This window comes from Bombyx mori, chromosome 13 (assembly GCF_030269925.1).
Source record: "Bombyx mori chromosome 13, ASM3026992v2".
Lineage (NCBI taxonomy): Eukaryota > Metazoa > Arthropoda > Insecta > Lepidoptera > Bombycidae > Bombyx > Bombyx mori.
Window position 1 is genome coordinate 7,490,165 of NC_085119.1, and position 23,394 is coordinate 7,513,558.

At 33.4% G+C, this 23,394-nt stretch overlaps 4 protein-coding genes across 7 annotated transcripts; 2 read left to right on the forward strand and 2 right to left on the reverse strand.

The window, feature by feature from the left end:
* The first annotated feature begins 456 nt into the window (after positions 1 to 456).
* Positions 457 to 3,010, forward strand: LOC101746573 (ER membrane protein complex subunit 10). The gene is made up of 5 exons (XM_004927840.5): positions 457 to 821; positions 896 to 1,063; positions 1,154 to 1,425; positions 2,158 to 2,254; positions 2,745 to 3,010. Exons 1-5 carry the CDS (start codon positions 765 to 767, stop codon positions 2,826 to 2,828), a joined length of 678 nt encoding a protein of 225 aa, XP_004927897.1. The 5' UTR covers positions 457 to 764; the 3' UTR covers positions 2,829 to 3,010.
* Positions 3,011 to 3,928: 918 nt separating this feature from the next.
* On the reverse strand, positions 3,929 to 6,411 carry LOC101746250 (DEAD-box helicase Dbp80). Of its 3 annotated transcripts, none has more exons than XM_004927837.5 (2): positions 5,932 to 6,411; positions 3,929 to 5,459 (listed from the first exon to the last, which is right to left on the reverse strand). In XM_004927837.5, exon 2 carries the CDS (start codon positions 5,438 to 5,440, stop codon positions 4,043 to 4,045), a length of 1,398 nt encoding a protein of 465 aa, XP_004927894.1. In that variant the 5' UTR covers positions 5,441 to 5,459; positions 5,932 to 6,411; the 3' UTR covers positions 3,929 to 4,042. The 3 variants fall into 3 exon arrangements, with proteins under 3 accessions (XP_004927894.1, XP_004927896.1, XP_004927895.1); XM_004927839.5 differs by having other exon boundaries at positions 5,913 to 6,012; XM_004927838.4 differs by having other exon boundaries at positions 5,744 to 5,992.
* Positions 6,412 to 6,820: 409 nt separating this feature from the next.
* LOC101745964 (uncharacterized) lies at positions 6,821 to 9,840 on the forward strand. The gene is made up of 2 exons (XM_004927835.4): positions 6,821 to 8,021; positions 9,521 to 9,840. Exons 1-2 carry the CDS (start codon positions 6,975 to 6,977, stop codon positions 9,791 to 9,793), a joined length of 1,320 nt encoding a protein of 439 aa, XP_004927892.1. The 5' UTR covers positions 6,821 to 6,974; the 3' UTR covers positions 9,794 to 9,840.
* On the reverse strand, positions 9,833 to 23,316 carry LOC101746109 (coiled-coil domain-containing protein 22). Of its 2 annotated transcripts, none has more exons than XM_004927836.5 (8): positions 22,677 to 23,316; positions 20,594 to 20,765; positions 19,766 to 20,018; positions 19,428 to 19,696; positions 11,238 to 11,465; positions 10,963 to 11,102; positions 10,653 to 10,818; positions 9,833 to 10,109 (listed from the first exon to the last, which is right to left on the reverse strand). In XM_004927836.5, the coding sequence occupies exons 1-8, from the start codon at positions 22,724 to 22,726 to the stop codon at positions 9,891 to 9,893; spliced, it is 1,497 nt and encodes a 498-aa protein (XP_004927893.1). In that variant the 5' UTR covers positions 22,727 to 23,316; the 3' UTR covers positions 9,833 to 9,890. The 2 variants fall into 2 exon arrangements, with proteins under 2 accessions (XP_004927893.1, XP_012547360.1); XM_012691906.4 differs by having other exon boundaries at positions 19,428 to 19,717; positions 22,677 to 22,917.
* Positions 23,317 to 23,394: the final 78 nt, after the last annotated feature.

Here is a 23,394-nt window from a genome sequence, read left to right on the forward strand (position 1 = left end):
CATTTCATACCAGCTGATTAATGTCTCAAATTAATCATTACATTTCATTTCACTCTATATTATCATTTATCATAAAAATAAGAATATAAATTAAAATAAGACATGACCTAAAGATCTTAGTTACCAGGTCATAAAATCCCTTAAAAAAACATAAGAGGACTTTTGGCGGGAACACGAGAACTGAAGTTGTGTGATTTGTTTTATTTTGTCTATTTAATATTTCTTCAGGTTTAAATCTGTAATAACGGTGGTTTAATAACTGTTTAATATCTGTGAAAGTGCATAAATGTGGGAAAATGAAACAAAGCCACTGAACGTAATTTTTTGAGGTCCTCCGAAAAATTCAACTGAAAAAGTCTCAATAAATGACCACCATTTTACTGAAATTATATTTCATCCCATGTCATCTCATCTCATTTCATTTCGTTTTCATTTCATTTCATGCATAGACCTATATAGTACTCCAGTGATTTCATGCCATGTTTCATATTAGTCAAGTTCATTTCATTTCTTAATATCATTTTTCATATGAAAAAGTTTTCATTTAAATTAAAATAGGAATTGACCTAAAGGTCTTAGTTACCAGGTCATAAAATCCCTTAATTTTTTTATATGAAAAACACATTTATCGACATCAGTTGATTCAGTTGATAATTGTGCCATTTAAGTTTGAAATAATTTATGGATGTGTTTTCTATTTAAAGATCCAACTCGTAATTAAATTTACTAACGTAGTGTTAATATATTTGAATAAATTAATAATAATGCAGCAGTTTACCTTAATATTTGTTGTACATTTAACTGCACTTTTTGCATCTACGGTAAAGAGATCTTACTTCATTTTCATTCAAATGTTTCAATAATTTTATGTTTTACAAAGTTTAATATTTTTTAGGCCTGTATAGATTATGATGGTTTTTTGAACATGAAACTAGAACACTCTTTAAATTGCAATGATGAAAAATTTTGTCATAGAGGAAGTATAACTTTGAAGAGCATAAGAACGGGAGTTCCTATTATTGATCAAATACTATTCAACGAAAAGCATCTTGAAGCACTGAAGGTTTTGTATTCTTACCACTGATTCCTGTTTGGTTATTAATGCATAGAACGAAAGACCAAAACAATTTGAATAAACCAATTTTTATTACAGAAACTCGCAAATGAAGATGAATTCTATTCAATTAAAACAACAATTACAACAGGTGAAAACAGCAAAGGAACTGAATATTTATCATCGGTTAAAGCTCAAGCATTTTTGGAAAATGGTCTCTCTGATGTTATCAATGCATGGATACTACCTAATGGAGCTGTTATTGCAGTCAATTTCCAAGTTGCTAACTCTACGCAACCACTAAAGCAAGCCACTAATGAGTATAAGCTCAATTCTAAATTCTACTTAAGATATATTGAGCAAGCTCCAGTGTGAGTAAAATAATGTCTATCCAAAAATTATTTACAAATTATTCTTAGTTTAAACATAATTTTCTCAATAGCAAAATTTTATATATCTTATAAAAAAAATACTCAGATTAGAGCATCAATTAAAAGACAATACATTGCATTATTTACGTATATGTATCATTGTTCGTCGAACAAATATTTGAAGGCATCTTTCTTCTTCCTACAAACCTAAACTTAAGTTTGGTAAAAAGTTTTCACACTAATATGTTGATCTGAAACTTAATGATTGTAATTCCAGGTCAGTTTGCATTTCTAAGTTGCTTGACTGTGCTGGCCTTTTCAAATTTTTCTGTGAGCCACCGCATGTCTTCTGATAGTAGACATCACATACTCTTTGGTCTAGTCACATATCAAGGACTTCAGATTCACAGTGGTGACACTGCCATTTATACATGAGTACATGATCAGTGTGAAAAACCCATTGAAATTCATTGAAAGGTGTTCTTGGTTCCAAAAAATCGAGTATATTAGAAATGCCTTAAGCAGTCAACAAAATTAAACATAATACCAATTATCTTTAAATTAGTATATTGTAGTATATACTAATTTAAAGTATTGAAATAAAGTATTGAAAATTGGTCTTGATCAGCTATTGCAAAGAATTCTAATAAACATACAAAAAGACAGTAATTATATTATTAAATGTTATATAATTAACCAGTATTAACAAGTAAGTGAATCATTATGTTTCAGTCCCGATACTGCGTCATATATACAAAAAATGGAACGTGACAGAGAGGCACGTGAAAAGGGAGAAATGAAGGATAACAGGTCATTCTTAGCTAAATATGTAAGTTCACTATTAAAAAGTACAGATTATAAAATAAACTTAATATGGATATCCGCAAATGACAATGACCACTTACTACAAGGTGGGCCATGTGATAATTTGCTTACTAAGGCATTAAATTCAAAATCTTGAGACTGTTACTGGAATGCTGCCATTTGTTCTCGCTCAAAGGACTTGACATTTGTTATACAACATAATTAAGATCTAGAACTGCAGGTGGAATATCAGAGTGGGTGACATCATTATTGCCTGTTGGCACATATATACACTTAACATCAGATACCATTTAAGATAGTCTACCAATGTAGTGCAATAAAAAAGAACTTTTATTTTTTAATATTGTTTTCTGGTGTCACTACTAAATTAATTCTGGCTTTGATAATTGAATGTGGACTGCTTAAAATAGGCTTGAATAGTAAAAAAATCTAACAATCTTGGTTTTCAGTATAATTTCTATCACTACATATAACAAGTACTGTTTTGGTTTCAGTGGATGTATATTGTTCCAGTAGCAATATTTGTTATGATATCAGGAGCCACAAATCCAGAGGCCTCAGCACCAGCTGGACGTTAATACTGTTTTATAACTCAATTATGTTCTTAAGTAATTTATTGAAGTTTATAGTGTATTACAAACATGCAAATAGGAAATTGGCTAATGTGTTATTAAAACCTAAAAGGTGTAGTGAGCATGCTGAAACAATTTAAATCAGATAATAAAGTTCTGATCTAATGTGATTGTATTACATGCATATATTTTTTGTTTTTTATTAGACGAGAGGAGATCCTATAGCCCTGTCCCGCAATGCAATATAAAATTTATCGCGCGCTTGTATGTGACGAATATTTTATAAAATACCGGACACTGTACTCGTCGAACTTGTCGGTTACGACGAATAGCTCGAGCTAACTTATAAGAGTCAATGAGTTTCTCGCCGGATCTTCTCAGTGGGCCGCGATGCCGATCCGGTGGCAGATTCTGCGAAGCACTGCTCCCGCTATGGCTGGGGCTAGCCAATTCTCTCAAGTTTAACCCGTGAGCTTTTACCAACCCATCCACACGAAGCTGGAATAGGAATAGAATAATAGGGAAAAAAGTGGCTGATACATTCACCTCTCATTAGAATAAGTGGTGAAGTGGCGGCATATCAAACGGGAGCTAACGCAATATCTAAATACTTTGGCACCCTGCTTTGAAGTCGCTTCGCGAAGTCCAACTGCATAGGACTGATCGACTTCCTAAAGTTGTTGCGGTTGCAAGTGTGGAAATTCCTACCAAGACGCAAAAATGGCGCTCAAACTTCCGAACTACCGTTTTCAAGAGCAAGAGAATACTCTATTTTTAATTATTTATATTATTGTGTTTATAAATATATATACATAGGTACATACGCCGCGGACAAGCTTGACTTCGTATTAGAACTAATATAACGTATCTACTTCTTTTTACTATAAGATCATTGCTAAATAGACATTTATTTGGATATTTTTTTTTTTATTGAATATTCACTATTTTTGTTAGTTGTTTGCCATAAGTAATAAATACAAATAATGTGTTTTGTAATGTAAAAAAATCCTTCCTGAAGAGCTTAAAGCAATATTATAATTTAGTAATATAATTGCAGTATCAAGACTGGAAAATGGTAATATGGTAATTGAGTAAGAAATTACAAATTTGCTTTCTACACAAACATTTATTATGATGGTTATCCTGATAAGAAGCAATAGATGAGCATTTTTAAATATAAAAAGTAGAAATGAGTTTTTTTTTATCAAATATAATTTTGATTAAGCCCCAATCTTTTCTATTTCTTCTGCATCTTCAATATCCAGTAATTGAATTTTCTTACCAAAGTGTGCTTCAATGTCTGTACAGATCTCCATAGCTTGTGGAGAGTCTATGAGGTTAATTGCAATACCAGCTTTTCCAAATCTACCAGTTCTCCCAATTCTGTGCAGATATGTCTCACAATCTGCTTTTCTATTCATGTCCATGGGCATGTCAAAATTGACAACTAAAGTAACTTGTTCAACATCAATTCCACGAGACAAAACATTAGTTGTGATCAATACTTTTTCAAGACCCACCCGAAAGCGATCCAGTACTGCAATTCTCTGCTCAACTGTCAATTCACCAGAAAGGACAGCCACTGAGTGACCATCCTTTGACATCTTTTCAGACAACCAACTTGCAGTCTTTCGTGTATGACAAAATATAATTGCTTGACCAATTGTTATTACACCATAAATGTTACAAATTGCTCTATATTTGTCTTCTGCACTTTTGCACTTTACATAATATTGTTTTATGTTATCCAGTGATTCTTCTTCTCTCAAAAGTCTGATTATAATTGGATTAGAAACAATTATCTCAGCAAATTGCATGACTGCAGTACCATATGTTGCAGAGAAAAACATCATCTGACATGTTGATGGTAAGCATTTATGAATTCTAATGCATTGGTCTTGATGCCCTTGTCGATTGATCATGACATCTGCTTCGTCTAACACAAAAACTTTAATTTTACCCATATCAAACATGCCAAACTTGACACCCCAATCAAACATCTTTCCTGGAGTACCAATAAGAATGTGATCTGTGATTTTTGAACCCCTGGGAAGTTCTTCCCCTCTAACTGCATACTTTAACTTTATTTCAGGACAAAATTTTGCCATTTTTGCAGCAACTTCACCAGTTTGTATGGCTAGTTCATATGTGGGACTAAGACACAATACTTGAGGATAATTCTTGTTAGAGTCAACTCTGCTTAACATCGCTAAAACAAAGGCAGCAGTTTTTCCTGTACCTGATTGTGACTGGGCTATCATATTCTGTGGAGGATCAGCTAAGAGTGTAGGAAGTGCTGTTTCTTGAATTTTAGATGGAGCATTAAAACCCATAGCATAAACCCCTTTCAGTAAATTTGGCTTCAAATGCAAAGCTTCAAATGTTTTTACAGAATACAATGGTGAATTAGGGTCTTTTCTCTGTATTTCTATATCTAGTTTAGATTCAACTAGACCTTGCCGTATGATTTTCATTAAAAGAGAAGTATCGGCTGCATTAGGGGTATCAGGTACATCATCAGAATCTGTTTCTTGATTATGTTTTTTATCCAAGCCCAGCCCTGCAACTTTATTTGAAATCTCCAACTCTTCTGCCTTTTGTCCCCACTGGCTAGCCATATTTATGACTTAGAAGAATCTAAAACAAATGTAAAATTAAACTAGTATTTGTTAGTGTACATATCACAATACAGACAAATTAAGTTCAATTCAAATGAGTTTTATTTTAATTTAAATACAATGGAGTCCATTATTTAATTATTGATTTACTGCACATTTAGTTGAGTTATTTTACAAAATCAATATATCAATTAAAAAAGAATAAATTCCCGACGTGAATACGTAAGTACTGCGTTATAAACCACCAGCTACTATGGTCGATTGACTTTTGTATTATAATTAACAATCTAACAAAAAAATTACTAAGTGAAATATTAGTTGAACACCAATTCTTCCCAACAAATCTTTGTTTGTTCTTTGGACGTAGTAATTATTTTATCCTCATTAGTTCGCTAAGACCAACTGAATCATTAGAACTGATCCTTTCTTGTTTTTACACTTAAAAACAATGTATATGTACTTAGCCACTAACCAACTACTTAATACTACACCTTTATTTCTACTGTTTATGATCCAATAAGCGGCAACAAGCAAGACAAGTCACTCACTCACTATCAATAATTGTCAAAAGTGTTTTTTTTTATGGGATTTTACAACCTGGTAACTAAAATCTTTAAGTCATGTCTTATTTTAATTTAGATTCTTATTTTTATGAGAAATGACAATATAGAGTGAAATGAAATGAAGATGATTAATTTAAGACATTAATCAACTGCGATGAAATTAAATGAAATGATATGCGATAATATAGGATGAAATATAATCTCGGTAAAATGGTGGTCATTTACTGAGATTTTTTCAGTGGACTTTTTGGAGGATCCCGTGAAGTTACGTCCAGCGGCTTTGTTTCATTTTCCCACATTTGTGCACTTTCACAGATATTAAACCACCGTTATTACACATTTAAACCTGAAGAAACACTAAATAGACAAAATAAAACAAATCACACACTTCACTCCTCGCGTTCCCGCGAAAAAGTCAAGGTAGACTTTTAGGTGTATTATCAGTGTAGATGCAAATAGACTGTTTTTTAAGGGATTCGTCCGTCTGGTGTAGTGGTAAGTGACATGGTCACTACACTAGGGGGTCGCGGGTTCGAATCCCGCCAAAGGAAGATATTTGTATGATAAATATAAATGTCTTTTCCAGGGTTATGGATGTATATTAAATATGTGTATGTGTATAATAAAAATCTTACATTTATTTCCGATATCTGGTACCTGTAACACAAGTTCTTTACGAACTTATCACGGGACCAGTTAACGTGGCGTGATTGTTAGTAAAATATTTATATTTATATTTATATTTCACTCCACAATATTATTTTTCATAAAAATATGAATATAAATTAAAATAAGACATGACTTAAAGGTCTCACCTACCAGGTCATAAAATCCCTTAAAAAAAGTCTACCGTATTTCACTAATTAATTTTGTGGTTAGATACATAAATACATAGTGGTTACACATTAATCTCTTAATTATTTCATTAAAATATTTAAAAATACTACAACTAGATAAAATCTTGTTAAAAAATGTTAAAAAGTGTTCTGAAAGCACGAGCAAAGAGTTTTTTGTCAATTTCTCTAAAAAAAAGGACATTTCTTAGTAATGATTATAAATGTAACGAAAATTGGAATTCAGCAATATCAAGTCCCCTTCTAAACAAAATAAATCTTAATGATTTTTATAACAAATTGGATCAAACTCACAGCTCGAAAGGCATCATCAGTGCAATAGACGTAGACATATTCGCTAACGCTGTTACAGAACCAGTCCATTTGGAAGAACTTAAAGACCTATTACACAAATTAAGGCTTTCAGCAGAAACGGGTAGCATGCTGGAGTCAACGTCACATGCAACTGTTAGACATAGTATCAAATTTGATTATGTTGATGAATTAATACAGATGTTAAAAGATCCTTTAAATTATGGACTGTTCTTGGATGATTATAGTGCAAACATATTACTGAATGAATTACTTGTTAAAAAGAATTACACACAAGCTGCTGATATAGCAGCACTGATAATGTTACAAGAAGAATATAATAATGATATATTATGTAGCTTATGTCAGTATTCTTCTTACATGTTCATAAAAAACTATGTTGAACCAGAGCCAGCTGTCATGGAAGAAAACAACAAAAAAGTGGAAGAAATCAAAATAAGAGTAAAGTTTTTACGGAATCCTTATTTTGATGATCATTTTGACATAAAAGATAGGTTAAAATTGGCTGGGAAAACATTAGCATGGATATCTGAAAAAACATCGAATACTTTAAACAATAACTTACAATTAATTGGTTGGTTGATATATAAGAAATATGATCAGTTATTGGCAACAAGTGAAGAATTATGTACTAATACTAAATTTAGAATTTACAATGAAGTGATTGATCTTCTAAATAAAGAGCTGCATAAGGTAGAACCAGAGAAAAAAGAAGTATTAGAGAAATGTATATCCTTACTGGCAAAAATAGAAATTATTCCTACAAAGCCTTCTTTACAAGCATCTTTAACTGACAATATTGAAAATGCTATTAACAAAACCCAGGAAAAGGATGTAGCAGCACAAAAAGAGGTAATATTATTATACTACAACTTGTTTGTGTTGTCTTCTTGAATGACAATGCATTTTCAAAAAATAAAAAGCAATTCATAAGTAAAAAATCCAAATCTTAGTTTGATACTGCAATAGCTAGTATGAGCTCCAGTCCCAATTAACACAAGTTTTTTTTTTAACATACCGAATAATTGGTACTTTTCCAATAGTTTGGTACTTTGGATTTTCCAAATTTCTTTACTGAATCTAGTACCGGATGGGAACCGTTACCCACTGAGAAAATTTGGCGAGAAATCAGTGGGTTGTGTCTGTGGCCTAGTTCGCATGTAGAACTCTTCGTCAGAGCCTGACACCTAAAAGCACTGAGAATGGATCCAGAGGATCCAACAAGGTACATCTTGCTTGACTTGCGAGACAGCAGCTTTGCTTTGCCCTGTCACCTAGCTTGGATATATTATTAGCGGTGGCCATGATAAAAGTATTATCATGCTTCGCCACTTTTTCAAAGTAGCATTCTGACGCTTCCCTAAGATTCTTACTAGTTCTAGATTTCCTCAAGTACCATGGAGCTCCGACGGCTATCCTTGCATAGGTCATGATGGCACGTATGCAAGTTTTGTAAAGTATCACCTTGTTACAAAGGGACAATTTACTTCGCTTTCATATCATGGAATAGAGTCGATCGAGTAGGAATGCGGCTCGTTTGCTTACTGAGTTAATGGTGGGACCGAATGTTATCAATTTGCCGAGAGTGACGCCTGATACTTGGCATTCGAAGCCCACGATATGAGCGTGGCCAAGAATTTTGATGGAATTAGTGCGCCTTATTCGTGACGAGATATTAGGAATCGTGTCGGGAGGGCGACTCCTTTGGAAGAGCACGGCTGTGCTTTTCGTAGGGTTGATGTCGATGCGCCACTTCCAGAACCACTGCCTTAAATTGGTAGCCACGATCTGAAGTTTACTGTGGATGAACGACATGTTCCTACATTAGTAGTAGATCGTATCATCGACGAAGAGGGCTAACTGGGTCGCCGGCGACGGGGGTATATATTTGTAAATGAAACCGTTGTGCCAGACTTTGTCGACAGTCTTCGCGATACGATAAGATATGCTCCGCGAGGCAGAGCACTTGTCGGATACACGAATGCTTGGCGCAGAATCCAAACTGTACGTTAATGATATTTATAAAAGGCTTCCTTTTGAGGTGATAAAGTCCCAGAGGTGTTTATGCATCAGTCTTTCATATAGTTTGTCTATCGCTGGGAGGAGGCTAATCGGGCAGTAGGTGGAATGTGAGCTCACACACACACTGCTAATATAAAAAATGTCTTTAATATACGATATATTTCGATTTACCCTTAGTTTGTTAGTTTAGTGGGCTATGAAATTTATGGTATAATGCCTATCGTGGTATGGGTTCTGGCCACCCCTCTGATGCATTTTGTAAATATTTTAAACTAAAACTCATTTTTTTATATAGCTAATAACTAATTATAATAAATTTCTTGTTCTAGTTATTTATTCTTTGGGAAAAAACAAGGCAGTTGAAACTTGAAGAGCAATCACATCGTCTTGACAGAGTAAAACGTGTACAGATTATTGAAGAGAAACAGAGACAACTACAAGAAGAAGAGCAAAAGCTGTGGTTCTTTGAGAATGAGGAAAAAATTGACCTTCAAATTGAAGATAAAGAAAAACTTGTAGATAAAACGCAAACAAAGAAAAAGGTTTTAACAGCAATAGATGAAAACTATATACCACCAGAAATCTTACCCAAACGACGATAATACATTATTAATACATTACAATTCAATAAAACTAATATAGAAACCTATTTCTCTTTATTTTGAGTCATAACCAAATAATAATAAATAATTGAAAAATTTAGGTTTCTTCTTTAATTTTTGCAATATCAAATTTAATTTTCTCCAAGGTATCTTCAGTCCTCTTTGCAGTTTCTGTTTTAACATTTTCTTCTAAATCAACAATGTCTCTTTGCAAAGATCCTATATCATTAACTAATGACACGATAGTTTTACATTCTGAATGCAGCAGAGCTAGTAGTTTATATGCTTTCTTTGCTTGATCATCTTTCTTTGCATCCTGTAATGAGAAAATATACTAAGTTAATTTGACTTTAGTTTTTATAATTATTATCCATTTGTATATGAAGTAGCGTCGGAATAATACTTCGCGACGCTATACCCCCATGTCGTGGCCGCCGCTATTTACATTCATTGTAAACGCCCTAGACATGTATCTGTCAGGATCTGTAATATCCACCTTCAGTGCTATCGTTCGTGATTCTTATCTGATAGTAGATGCACACGCGAAACAGTTGACCTCGACTTATTATACCTCCATGAGAGGCTCTGAGGCAGTTCTCAACTTCTACACCTGGCTGAGCACATACTCGCTAACCCATCCCAGTGTAGCTGGGAAGGCCTCTAGGCCTCTTGGCCACCCCATCCAAGGTATACCCCAACCCAAGATATATACATATCTTGTAACTACCACATATTCACACTCATTCTGTGTGGGAGTGCTTGTGAACTGAAGAAACTTTTCAGTCTGATTTCGATTTCTCTAATTTAAATAAATAAATTTATCTTATTAGTGGCTTTATTTAGGAAAATAATTACTTACCCTAAACAGTGTTTCATCTGCAACAGAGAAAGACCGTTCAAGCTGACCTTCTAGTATATTTATTTCTTTTTGTAGCTGTCTTGTGTCTTCTAATATTTTCTTTATTTCAATGTTTTGTTTATCAACATTACTTATTATTTCTACAATACGTTTCGTATAGATGGATCTGAAATAAGGTATAAATAAAAAATATGGACTATTCCCACGAGGTAAGACTGCTGAAGGTCGCGGTAATGGGCTAGATGCGAGCAGTGTATAACCGCTTATGATGATCGTGTTGTTCACAAAGAACTAAATAATTCGACCATACCTTTTGTTACCACCTCTTAACTTTTCATATTTCGACTTGAGTTGATTTCTCAAATGTTCTTTTTGACCATATTCCTCTTTCATAGCTTTTGCAGATTCTTTTAAATGGCCTAACATATTTTTGTATTTATTTCTTTCAGACTGTAACAATAATTATAATATGTAATTATAAATAAGCAATATAGGTAATATTCGTCTAGCAACTTTAAATGCGTTATATTTATGTCGAATTTATTCTCCTTGACTCCTTGAAAAAAAGTATTTATTTGAAATTACCTCAGATCTATTCATACTCTGCTTGACATTTTCAATTTCTGCTTTCAATGACAAACTTTTTGATGTTAAATCTTCACTTTTTGCATGTAGTTTGTTAATATTTTTTTGTACTTTTTCTAGTACCTCATCTGAAACGCCCTCTGAATTTTCATCTGTAATTCCTATGCTATTTAAAATATTAATAACATTTTTCAAATCTTCTTCAACTTTTTCACACGAAACTTGAGCCTGGAAAAATATAAGAGAAAAATATGATATTAGATATTTTAATAATATGATTAAATATTTACATCGATTTTATTGTAAACTAGCTGACCCGGCAGACTTCGTAGTGCCTCAATCGATAAATGAAAGACCTAAGCTTTTGTATAAAATAAACTTAAAATAAACAAAAGGAATCCGTCCGACGGGGAACACATTTATGGAAAATCAAAATTGTATTTTTTTATTTAATTCCGAGCATTTTCATATTTATCTACCTTTTAAACCTTCTCTGGACTTCCACAAATAATTGGTCCAGCTGTTCCGAGTTTTAGCGAGACTAACGAACAGCAATACATTTTTATATAATAATATATAGGTGTAACTCGATCACGCTTCGCTACGATTCGCGTTATACCGGTCACTCACATTCGCACGAATACGCAAACCCGCAAGTGCAGGACGACATTTGCAAATGATTATGCAAAGTTTTCGCTGCATTCGTGGTTTTCCTAGCTGTGTTGGTTTTTCAACGGATATCAAAGCACGCGAACCGCGATTATTCGTGTAGTCTCCCACACATTCGTGTGACCAACTGCGCCCACGATTGCGAAGGTAACGGACGTTTCGCCATTTTCATAATTCGTGACGTCTACTGTGTAGCGTACCTTAATCATGGATTGGAACAACACTAAGGTGATGGAGTTCATTGAACTCCTGCAAAATGAATCGACCATATGGGACCTTCAAAAGAAATCCCATAAAAACAGAATGGCTAACGGCCAAGGGACGCCTGGGAAAGAATTAAAAACTCCCTTTCTCTTCAATGTTCTATTGGTGAATTAAAAAAGAAGAGAAATTCGTGAGACATTCGTAAACAAGTGTGGGAGGAAGCGCAAACGGGTTCGCAAATTGAGTACAGAACCCATTTGCACAGCCGCTAAGTTTGCGAATGAATGTATGACGGCCCTTCACATGCGCGCAAACATTCGTACAATGTACGAATATTTGCGCGCATGTGAGTGACCGGCATTATGCTATGCATTGCATAGTATGCAACGCTCATTTCTTTCTTTTTCAAGATATTGGAACCGCGGCCCACATTTAATTTTTGTCCAGCCCGCAGAACTTTAGAATTCATATCGGAGTAAAGAATAAATTAAACTCATAAAATATATTTGTTATACAATACAGATTTAATAAATAAATAAATAAAGTTATGTTAAATGCTGAACTTTTGATCCTTGAGAACTAATATAATAATATGTTTATTTGTTATCATATATAGGATCCGCTATTTAAGTCATTTCTGTTAAAAAAATCTAATCTGGACAGCCCTTTCATTAAAAACTGTTCTCGCGCCACCTGTGACGCCGACTGTACACGCTCATCTCGTTGTCTCGTGTGCCTCTCGTCGCGTAGAGGTTCGACACGAGATCTTATGATGTACACACTCGTTGTATCAATTGAATTACGTTTATCCGTTGCGATGGACCAAAAAATAAACTGACGCAGTTGGCGGACAACTAAACAAACGAGTGTGTACAGACGCGCTCTCGTTTTCACCACGTGACTCCCCGAGACCCTTTGACTCAAGCGCAAAAATCGGTCCGAGAACGAACGAGAGCCACGAGACGAGGCGAGGGTGCCATGTACACACACGTTCTCGGTATCCATGTATCGTGGTGTCTCGACGAGTGTGTACAGCCGGCGTTATACTTTGATTGTGTCCTGTAGGCTTAGTGCGAGTTTCAAAAATCGAATCGAATGACTCGCATCGAGTGTACGCTCTTCACGGTGAAACGTGCGGAGTTCTGAGTGCGAGTTACTTGATTTGCAGGACGTTTATTCATCTTGAGAAGCGATAATTTTTTCTTTTATATTGGTAGCACGCAAGGGTTTTTTTAAGGCGTTTAATTGAAATGCCAAGCTTTCTAACGATATTTATAATTATTCGGGTAATGGGTAATGTACCTGTGCTTAGTGTGAGTTTTTTTAATTACTCAGTCGATGTTAATGATATGTTTAATTTGTGTGAGGTTGTATCAGTGCCACCTAGTGGTAAGCTTATGAATCTCATTTTGTGGGAGAGAGAAGGTTTGTTAATGTTGCTGTCTCATGTATCGAATAGCTTTACCGAAGTGAGCCTCTCGATTATTGTATGTGCGAGTGCGAGTTGCAAATTAATGGATTTTGAGAGTATTTCTTCACTTTCAAGCAAGTTAAGTAGTCACTAAAAATTTTGCCGTGAAACCAATACAATATCAAGATTTTTTCTTTCGTTTTTAATAATAATGTTGTTTTTTAAGGTTTTATCTATTCTAATGGTTTATACACATATATTTTTTCGGTTAGAAAATTTTATAGACGTCTAGCTAGTTGTAAATACATATTAATTCTTTGCTTTTTCATTTAATTCTTATTAAATCATTGCTTTTTTTTAAAGAGTTGTTTGATGAGAGAGAGAGTGAGATAGAGTTGTTTTTTTTTTATTGCTTAGATGGATGGACGAGCTCACAGCCCACCTGATGTTAAGTGGTTACTGGAGCCCATAGACATCTACAACGTAAATGCGCCACCCACCTCGAGATATAAGTTCTAAGGTCTCAGTATAGTTACAACAGCTACCCCACCCTTCGAACCGATACGCATTACTGCTTCAAGGCGGAAATAGGCGGGGTGGTGGTACCTACCCGTGTGGACTCCCAAGAGGTCCTACCACCAGTGAAAGAGTATTCTTTATTGTACACAAAATGAATAAATATTGTGAAACATTCTTTCTTGGTCTTATCGCTAAGAGTGATCTCTTCCAGACAACCATTAGATGGGCAAGAATAATTTCGAAATGAATTGCACACTGTGTACCTATCTATTATAGAAATATATACACACACGCACATACACACGCGCACACACACACACACACGCGCGCGCAATATACATATTTACAGGTACATACGTACAGATTTATATTTATAAATTATATAGAAATTTGAACAATGTAATAATAATTTTGCTTCTTTACACATTTATAAATAAGGATGGATGCTCGTAATAATTTTAGTATATTTAGGCCACCTAATGAAAATGATCAACACTATTATCGTAAATACAATCATTTTATAAACGTTCAACGGGTAAATGATTAAACCTATATAAAACATAATTTCTTTAATTAAAAAAAAGCTGAAATAATTACCTATTCCAAGATTAATTATGTTAAGTATGTCTAAATATGTAATTACAATTAAATAAATTCTATAATAAACTTATAATTATTATATTATTATATATTTATAACTAAAGTTACTAAAAAATATGTTTATGCTGGGCAGTTTTCGTGTATTTTAAAGGTTACGCCATTACGGCAAAGTTTGTTTACGAAATTGCACCCTTAGAATGGAAGTGGTATAACTAAAAAATTTAAGATTAGTTTTATATTTCAAAACACTTATGTATTATTATTAAGAACCTACATTTTAAGTAGGTAATACGTGAAGCAAAAATGTTGTACTCCTTTTTACGAAAATTGCGCGGACGGAGAAGTATGAAATTTCCCACACTTATAGAGAATATAGAGAAGTAGTGCAGATTGCCAATTTTTTTATTTTTATTTTGCATAAACAATAAAAAAATTAACTAAATGAATAAAAAAACCTTACACACATTACCATGTATTTGACACACACACACACACACATGCATTTATACTTTTTTTGTTTATTGATTTATCAATCTGTGGTCAAATTGAGAATAGATTAGTATTTTTTGTCTTTAATATAATTTTTCTATAATGTAGCCTTGGCGACATAGAGCAATGATTATTATAGAAATGATGATAATAGAAAGGTGACAATAGAACTATAATATGTTCAAACTTAAAATTGAAATAAATTATGGTCAAATTTCGACCACTGAACTACCATTAGTAGATAATAATAAAATCATTTATTGCCTTTCACACAGATTTAGATTATTACAGGCAGCCTACAAGGAAACAACAAAAAACAAAACACTATTATATCATTTCTGGCAAGCAGCTCAACATTTGCACTTGTATACATAGACCTATATAGTAGGGACACGACATATTGTTCTATACGTACAATTGCTTATATAAATAGCACCCATTTTGAAGGCACATACATAAACATATATCTATCTCGTTCTTACTCAGCACTTTAACTCGCAGGAAAACAATATAACAGTATTTCAGTGCGTACATAAAATGAAACATGAATATACGTAAATATCTCCGTCTCCGTCTAATGAGGCCGAAAATCCGCCATGTTTAGCGCGCCAAATGTCATTGTCACGTCAGTTCGGCCGTCTGTTTTGGGTTGTACATTATTTATTGACTTTGATATCGATTTAATATGATTGATTATATAAAATTTCATAATTTATCATGCTTAAAACATACAAAAATAATAATTAAAACGTATTTTATAGGATCTCAAGAAAGTCGATGCCCTAAAACTATTATCTATATGTATTTAAATTCATTATGGAGCCCTCATCCGAAAAATCCATTTTTCGGTCGGAATCTATTGATCATGACACTAATCATAAATACCACTTTAAAATATGTCATCAAAACATATTTAGACATTCTGTTTAGATATTTCGGGAAAAAGGCTACCGACAAAATCTCTTCGGAACTATTTAAATAAAATAGTTTTATTCCGCAGTGAGTAAAACACTATTGTAAATTTGTTAAATATTTAATAATTAAGTGATTTTAGAGAGGAAGTCACAAGGAATGACGTTTGTAATTAATGAATAAATGTTCTGTAGGTGTTTTTTTTTCACGCGGTCCCTTGATAAGTTTAAAATTTGAATCACTCTCAAGCGAAAGTGATTCAAATGGTGCGGCGCACCTTCCTTGGGGTGCGCTACGGTAGTATGTTACGGACTTTAGAGTCAGGAAAACAATTAAAATAGATTGTAATAGTCTAAGAAAAACACGTACTCAAAATACGATAACATTTAGCATGCTAGAAATGGGCTGATGGCTTTGAACTACGCCATATCTTTATGTTTTGCGACAAACGACAACTTTATAAAATCAGTGTAGCAACTTTTAAAAATCATCATATCGTTTACTTGGCAAATTCGAAGGACGAACTTGTCTTAGATTTCACCCATCTAAATCATATCATATTTGCACATAACAATATACCTACTTACTTCCCATTAAAGTATAAATTCTACAAATAAATAATACTCAACAATATTTAAAATAAAATGAGCCAAGAACGTTTATCGATAAAACCTGATAACATTGAAATCTTTTGTACAGCACTAAAGCCGCCATGTTTTGTGGCCAGATGACGTCACACTGGCACGAAATTTTGGTTGACGTTTCATTTCCATAGGTTTCCTACTTCATTGCTTGTATATTATTAATAGGAATTTTATTAAGAATATTGACAATTTATGAGGAATTTGACAAGTACGGATTAGTTATAGATATATGTAGTTACATATTGTAAATTAAATTAGTTTTATAAGTGCAATAAAAAATAATTTAAATGATAAAATGATAAAGCCATGCCTTTTTCCAATGTGACGATTAGAGGGTATCCTATTATTCTTTTCTATATTATTCTATCAGCTTATAAAATTAAACAGTCTCTTTTAGTCTAGAAAAGGACAAAGTACTCTTTCTGTCTTTTTCAAATAAAATGGCATGCCTTAAAGTGTTTAAACCGAAAAACTAAAAAAATACAATTATTGTATTACAATATTGAAGTTTAGCAGAAACTAAGAATTTTGGGTTGAGCCACTTTAATTCTAAAGGTACAAAATAGTATTGAACACGTGACATTACCCGAATAATTTTGAAAGTAGTAGGTTCCCATTAAAATGCTGTTAAAATGCGTTGTATTTCATTTAGACGGTCTAATGCCAAAACATCACGTGCTACCAATATACGAGAAATAATATTATTGCTGCTCTCGGTGAATAAACGCCCTGCGAAGCGAGTAGCATATCTCAACTCACACTCACAATTCTTCATTTTTCACCGTATAGAACGTAAACTCGATTTGATTTTGATTTATTCATTTACAATTGAACAACTAGGAAAAAAAGATGAAAAGACATTTTGGAGGGACCGCGAGGAGCTAAATTGTGTGAATTGTTTTATTTTGTCTATTTAATGTTTCTTAGTTTATGCGTATTTAATATTTCTTCGTGTATAAGTGTAATTTTGAGACGGTCCTGGCCTAAAGGTTAAGGCGTCCGGTGTATTCGTATCTTGCAATGCACCGGTGTTCTAATCCCGCCGGCGGGTATCAATTTTTCTAATGAAATACGTACTTATCAAATGTTTACGATTGACTTTCACTGTAAAGGAATAGCATCATGTAATAAAAATCAAACCCGCAACATTAATTTGCGTAATTACTGGTGGTAGGACGTCTTGTGAGTCCGCACGGGTAAGTATCACCACCCTGCCTATTTTTGCCGTGAAGCAGTAATGCGTTTCGGTTTGAAGGGTGGGACAACCGTTGTAACTATACTGAGACCTTAGAACTAATATCTCAAGGTGGGAGGCGGTATTTGCGTTGTAGATGTCTATGGGCTCCGGTAACCACTTAAGATTAGGTGGGCCGGGAGCTCGTCCACCCATCTATGCAATAACAAAGTAACGTGGGTTTATTAACTGTATAGCATCTGTGAAAGTGCAAAAATTTAAAAAAAAATAACAAAACCGCTGGACGTAGCTTCTCGAAGTCTTCGAAAAGGTCCACTGAAAAAAATCTCAGTATATAATCAGCATTTTGCAGAGATTATATTTTATTACATATTATCTGATCTCATTTCATTTCATTCCATGCCAATTGATTAATGCTTCAAATTAATCAAATCCATTTCACTCCATATTATCATTTTTCATAAAAAAAGATTAGGCTTTATGGCATGATACTTTTGCCTCTCTAGTTGGAAAAATAGAACTACTAAAGAAATACTCGATCGAAACGTTAAAACCCACTAATTTGTAACACGCACTCGCACAAATGTCATTCGTGGTACTCATTTCGATAAAATTACTCGGTTACGAGATCACAACGTTAATATGAACTCGCACTCACAAAATAACACCGGGTACGTTTGCCGCTAGGGGCGCTGTTCCAATTGCATACAAATTTGAGCAAACTGGCTCGCTATCGAGAGCGTTACAAAACTCGCACTAAGCACACTGTTAGCAATCGTACCAAATCTCAACATAACCGGATAAACTACATGAAACGTGCAATGCATTTTTTTTATTTCTGCGTACACCACTCTACCAATGCCTAGCGTAAGCGAGCAGGGTTTAAAATGATAGACGGACGATACAATTTTGCAGAAACGTATAGCGATTGCTTTATTACATTAGTACCATTACAATTTCGGTGCCCACTAAGTTTCGCGCCGGATTTTCTCAGTAGGTCGCGTTCCTGATCCGCTGGTAGATTCTGCGAAGCACTGCTCTTGCTAGGGTCAGTGTTAGCAACACCTCAAGGCTATGAGCATAGGTAGAAAAAAAAAAGAAACAGGTCGCCTTTGTCAGCGTTTTTGAGAATGTAAACAAATAAAATCAAATCAAACTTATACTCACGTCGTAAAGTAGATTTTTAAATAATAATTTCATTAAAATTACTATTCCATCTTCGCGGCATATTTACACAACATATATCCCGCGAATAAAGAGCTTTTACTGTGCATCGAAAAATAACGGAAGGGGTCCACGAATCTTCTGAACCGTCTAATAGTACTAGATTAAGCTAACGCTAGCCGTTAGCAACACTCCCGGTTTGAGTCCCGTGAGTTCACTTAGGTACACGTCAAGGAGAAGCTGAAATCGCCTCGCAAGCATAGGTAGGAGAAACATACAACTTTGGGTAGACTAATTGGCTGATGGTGTATGTTAAAGAAAGAATTTTATAGTCTTAGTAAGGAGTAGTGAAGACCGTGCTTACATTTAAAACTAAAAATTACCTGAGAATATTCAACATTCATAACATTTCTTTCACTTTCTAGAGTGTCTAATTTCTGTCGTAACACTATAGCAGTCTCCTTTAATTCTTTAAGAGTTTTATTATGTTCTTTTGTAAACGCTTCCGTTTTTAATTTCGATTCTTTTTGCATTTCAACGTCCTGTGCTTTGGTATCTCTACTATTTGTATTCATTTCTTGTATATGTATTAGCTTTTGAATTAAATCTTTCTCATTTTCTAATGTATTATACAAATGAACATTGTTTTTTGCTGCAAATAAAATTTCAATAACTATTCATTTTATTTAGGTATAAAGAATAAAAATAAATGCTTACATACTTGAAGTGATTCCTTTTTGTTGCTCATTGGGTTTGCAACAATGTGGTACCCATATTTTTTCCATTTCCTCAGAAATCTTGTTGCTAACGTCTTTCATCAATGTTGACTGGTTTGTTTTAAGAGATGCAGAAACTGAACTCTGTTTTCCTTCATTGGGTAGTCTCTCAATAAGAAACATAAATACTTGCCGTAATTCCGCTTCATTATAGTACAGGAATGTTTGATAACCAACATCATTTTTGTACCCCAAATCCTTAAATAATTAATGTCATATCACAATAGTATGTTAAGTCACGCTACATGAAGTTAAAAAAATAATGTTTAGTACACATCTAATAATTCAAATTAAATGGATGTACTTAAAAAGATAAGAGACAGCCCAAAAGAAAAGTTGATCTCTTTGTGGTGAAGGCTGCGACCCACTGCTTTTTATAGTGCTCTATCTACAATACCAGACAGCGCTTTGACTTCTTAATTAAAAGTGGGTTCATTATTAATTCAAAGTTTTTAGATGTTCTATTTAATGAAATATTGAATACAATTTCAAGGAGATATCCCAGTAATAATATAAGTAATGCTTTCATCCCCTATCATCTCTGGTGTAAATCGAAACTGTAATAATATGTTATGTATATGTAATTGTAATAAATAATACAAAAAGCGATTAGATGACGAAATCTGAATTCGACAAATGGCAAATTTCAATTAAAATTGTTTGTATTACTTCAGCTGCTTGAATTAAATCTCAACGCTGGTGAATTGCCTGAATTAATTTGTTTGTAATTTGTGGAGTGGAGATATAGTGAAGCTATATGTTAAAAAACTCACTTTGCAAAATGATGCTATCTGAGCAGCTACTTCGATTCGATGGGAGATTCCTTTTGGTAATTTTTGAGGAACTTTCAAGGATGGATTTATAGCGTTTAGGCATTTTGATGCTGCTTCAATAATAAACTCTACAGAAACATCGCACATGTTCTTCACATTGTCATCTATTTTTCTGTAAATATTTTTGTTTGGTTATGTACTTTTAATATAACTTTAATACTTTTATTGGTGGTAGGACCTCTTGTGAGTTTACTGGTGGTAGGACCTCTTGTGAGTTTACTGGTGGTAGGACCTCTTGTGAGTTACTGGTGGTAGGACCTCTTGTGAGTCCGCACGGGTAGGTACCACCACCCTGCCTATTTCTGCCGTGAAGCAGTAATGCGTTTCGGTTTGAAGGGTGGGGCAGCCGTTGTAACTATAATTGAGACCTTAGAACTTATATCTCAAGGTGGGTGGCGCATTTACGTTGTAGATGTCTATGGGCTCCAGTAACCACTTAACACCAGGTGGGCTGTGAGCTCGTCCACTCATCTAAGCAAAAAAAAAAAAAAAAAAAAAAAAAAAAAAAAAAAAAAAAAAAAAAAAAAAAAAAAAAAAAAAAAAAAAAAAAAAAAAAAAAAAAAAAAAAAAAAAAAAATTATATATATATATAAATTTATGCACCCCGGTCCTGTAATGTTGTCTGTACTTTTCTTTTATCTTAGAATAAAAGAAACTGTTAAAACCATTAAGGCCACAAAAATATCTATTTTTAAAATCTTTCAGTTAAAAGCAGTAGTTACTGAATCATGCAATTTTTATCATAACATACATAGTTTTGGTATTGTTAATTTATAATTAAGTTCCACTAAAGCACTTGCACCAATAATTTCCTACTTCTGCCTTAACTGTGCACTTCTGCATCTCACCCTTCTTTCTAATCAGTAGTGTTTTCAACTCTAGTTTGTTGTAAGTGTCAGTAGTATATTTACTAGGTGCAACCAATGACTTTAAATTTGCTTTAAATAAAAATTAGTTCATTCCTTGAGTAATCAGGGTATCCACCAAACTGAAAAATGGTAGGCGTTAAGGAAAAAAAGTAATTTTTCCTTCCACTTAGTCTACCAACTATTTATCACTACATCTTGTAAACAGAGACTAAATAAAAATGTTGTCAAAGAAAGGAGAAAATGGCTTGAAAATGGAGAAATTAACTTGTCTTATCTTAATCTGTTAATAGGCGTAGGCACCTATTAACTAAATTAAGAAATTAGTTTGTTAAAGCATTTCTTATTATAAATACCAGTACAGAATGTGTTGTAGAGACAGATACTTAGCTATGTACCTCTACTCTGTCCATATCTAAAGACATTCTGCCTCTGCCAAAGAGCAGTCATGCATTCCTGCTTGTCACTGGTATGCAAATACAATCAAACTTCAATTTGTTTCATGGTGAACAGTAGCATACCCAGTGTGGCAATCAACTTATACTACCACTTAACTAGAGTTGGCCTACAAGTTTGTCAGGAAAATATAGTTTATAAAATGAATTTGGCAGTACAAGGGATAGTTAACAAAAACAATGCTTTTTTTTCCTTTTGTCACTCATCAAAATTTTTAGCATAAAATAATGAACTTATTTATTAGATACTCTAAGTTATAAATTCGATTTTAAATCATATCATCAAGAAACAGGTAAATCAGACTTGATTTCAATACAAGAAAACTTAATAAGGAAATTTTATTCAGACATTGTACTTTTTTCTATGATTATTTTGAGTTGCAAAATTCTTTGGTGCTCTTTATATTACATCAAAATATTTTGGAGCTAAAGAGCTTAAATTTTAGACATACAGATATTAAGTACCTACAATGAATATGAAGTGATAAAAAAATTTTGGTCTATCATTCAAGAAAGGTTGAGGTTGGCTAGTTTAAAAAACTTTGAGAGAAATAAACACGCTACTAACTACAAAAACTACAAATAAAAACCGTCGAAAAAGTGATGAGTTTCAAAATCATTAGAGAAGGCATGCGTATAACTTTCCTAAAATTAAATAAATGTATTAAAAAATAAACAATAACTTTATTTTATTGAACTTACAGGTTCAGTTGACGCAGAAAATGTAAAATGATTGAATCTACCTCTTCCATCTTGTTATTTTTATAAATTGGGAGTATTTAACGATATCGAAGTTTTAGATAAGGCAAACTAAAAAAATAAATCATCGCGTTTTTTACTTTATAATGCTGGAAAGTGGAAAACAATAATATTTTTTCACCTCTTCAAGTTGACACTTTCTTTTTTTTTTAAAGGGATGTTATGACCTGGTAACTAAGATCTTTAGGTAATGTCTTATTGTATTTTCTCTCTTATTTATATTCTTATTTTTATGACAAATGATATGTAATATGGAGTGAAATGAAATTAAATGAAGATGATTAATTGGAGACATCAAACAACTGGGATGAAATTAAATGAAATGAGATGAGATGATATGGGATGAAATTTAATCTCAGTAAAATGGTGGTCATTGACTGAGATTTTTTCAGTGGACTTTTTGGAGGATCCCAAGAAGTTACGTCCAGCGGTTTTGTTTCATTTTCGCACATTTGCGCACTTTCACAGATATGAAACGGTTAATAAACTACCGTTATTACACATTTAAACCTGAAGAAATACTAAATAGACAAATTAAAACAAATCACACAACTTCACTCCTCGCGTTCCCGCCAAAAAGTTCGATAACCACTTTCAACTTTGTGACCACAGATTAGTATAATAGTTATAATATATAATAGTTTATCGGTTTTCCAATACA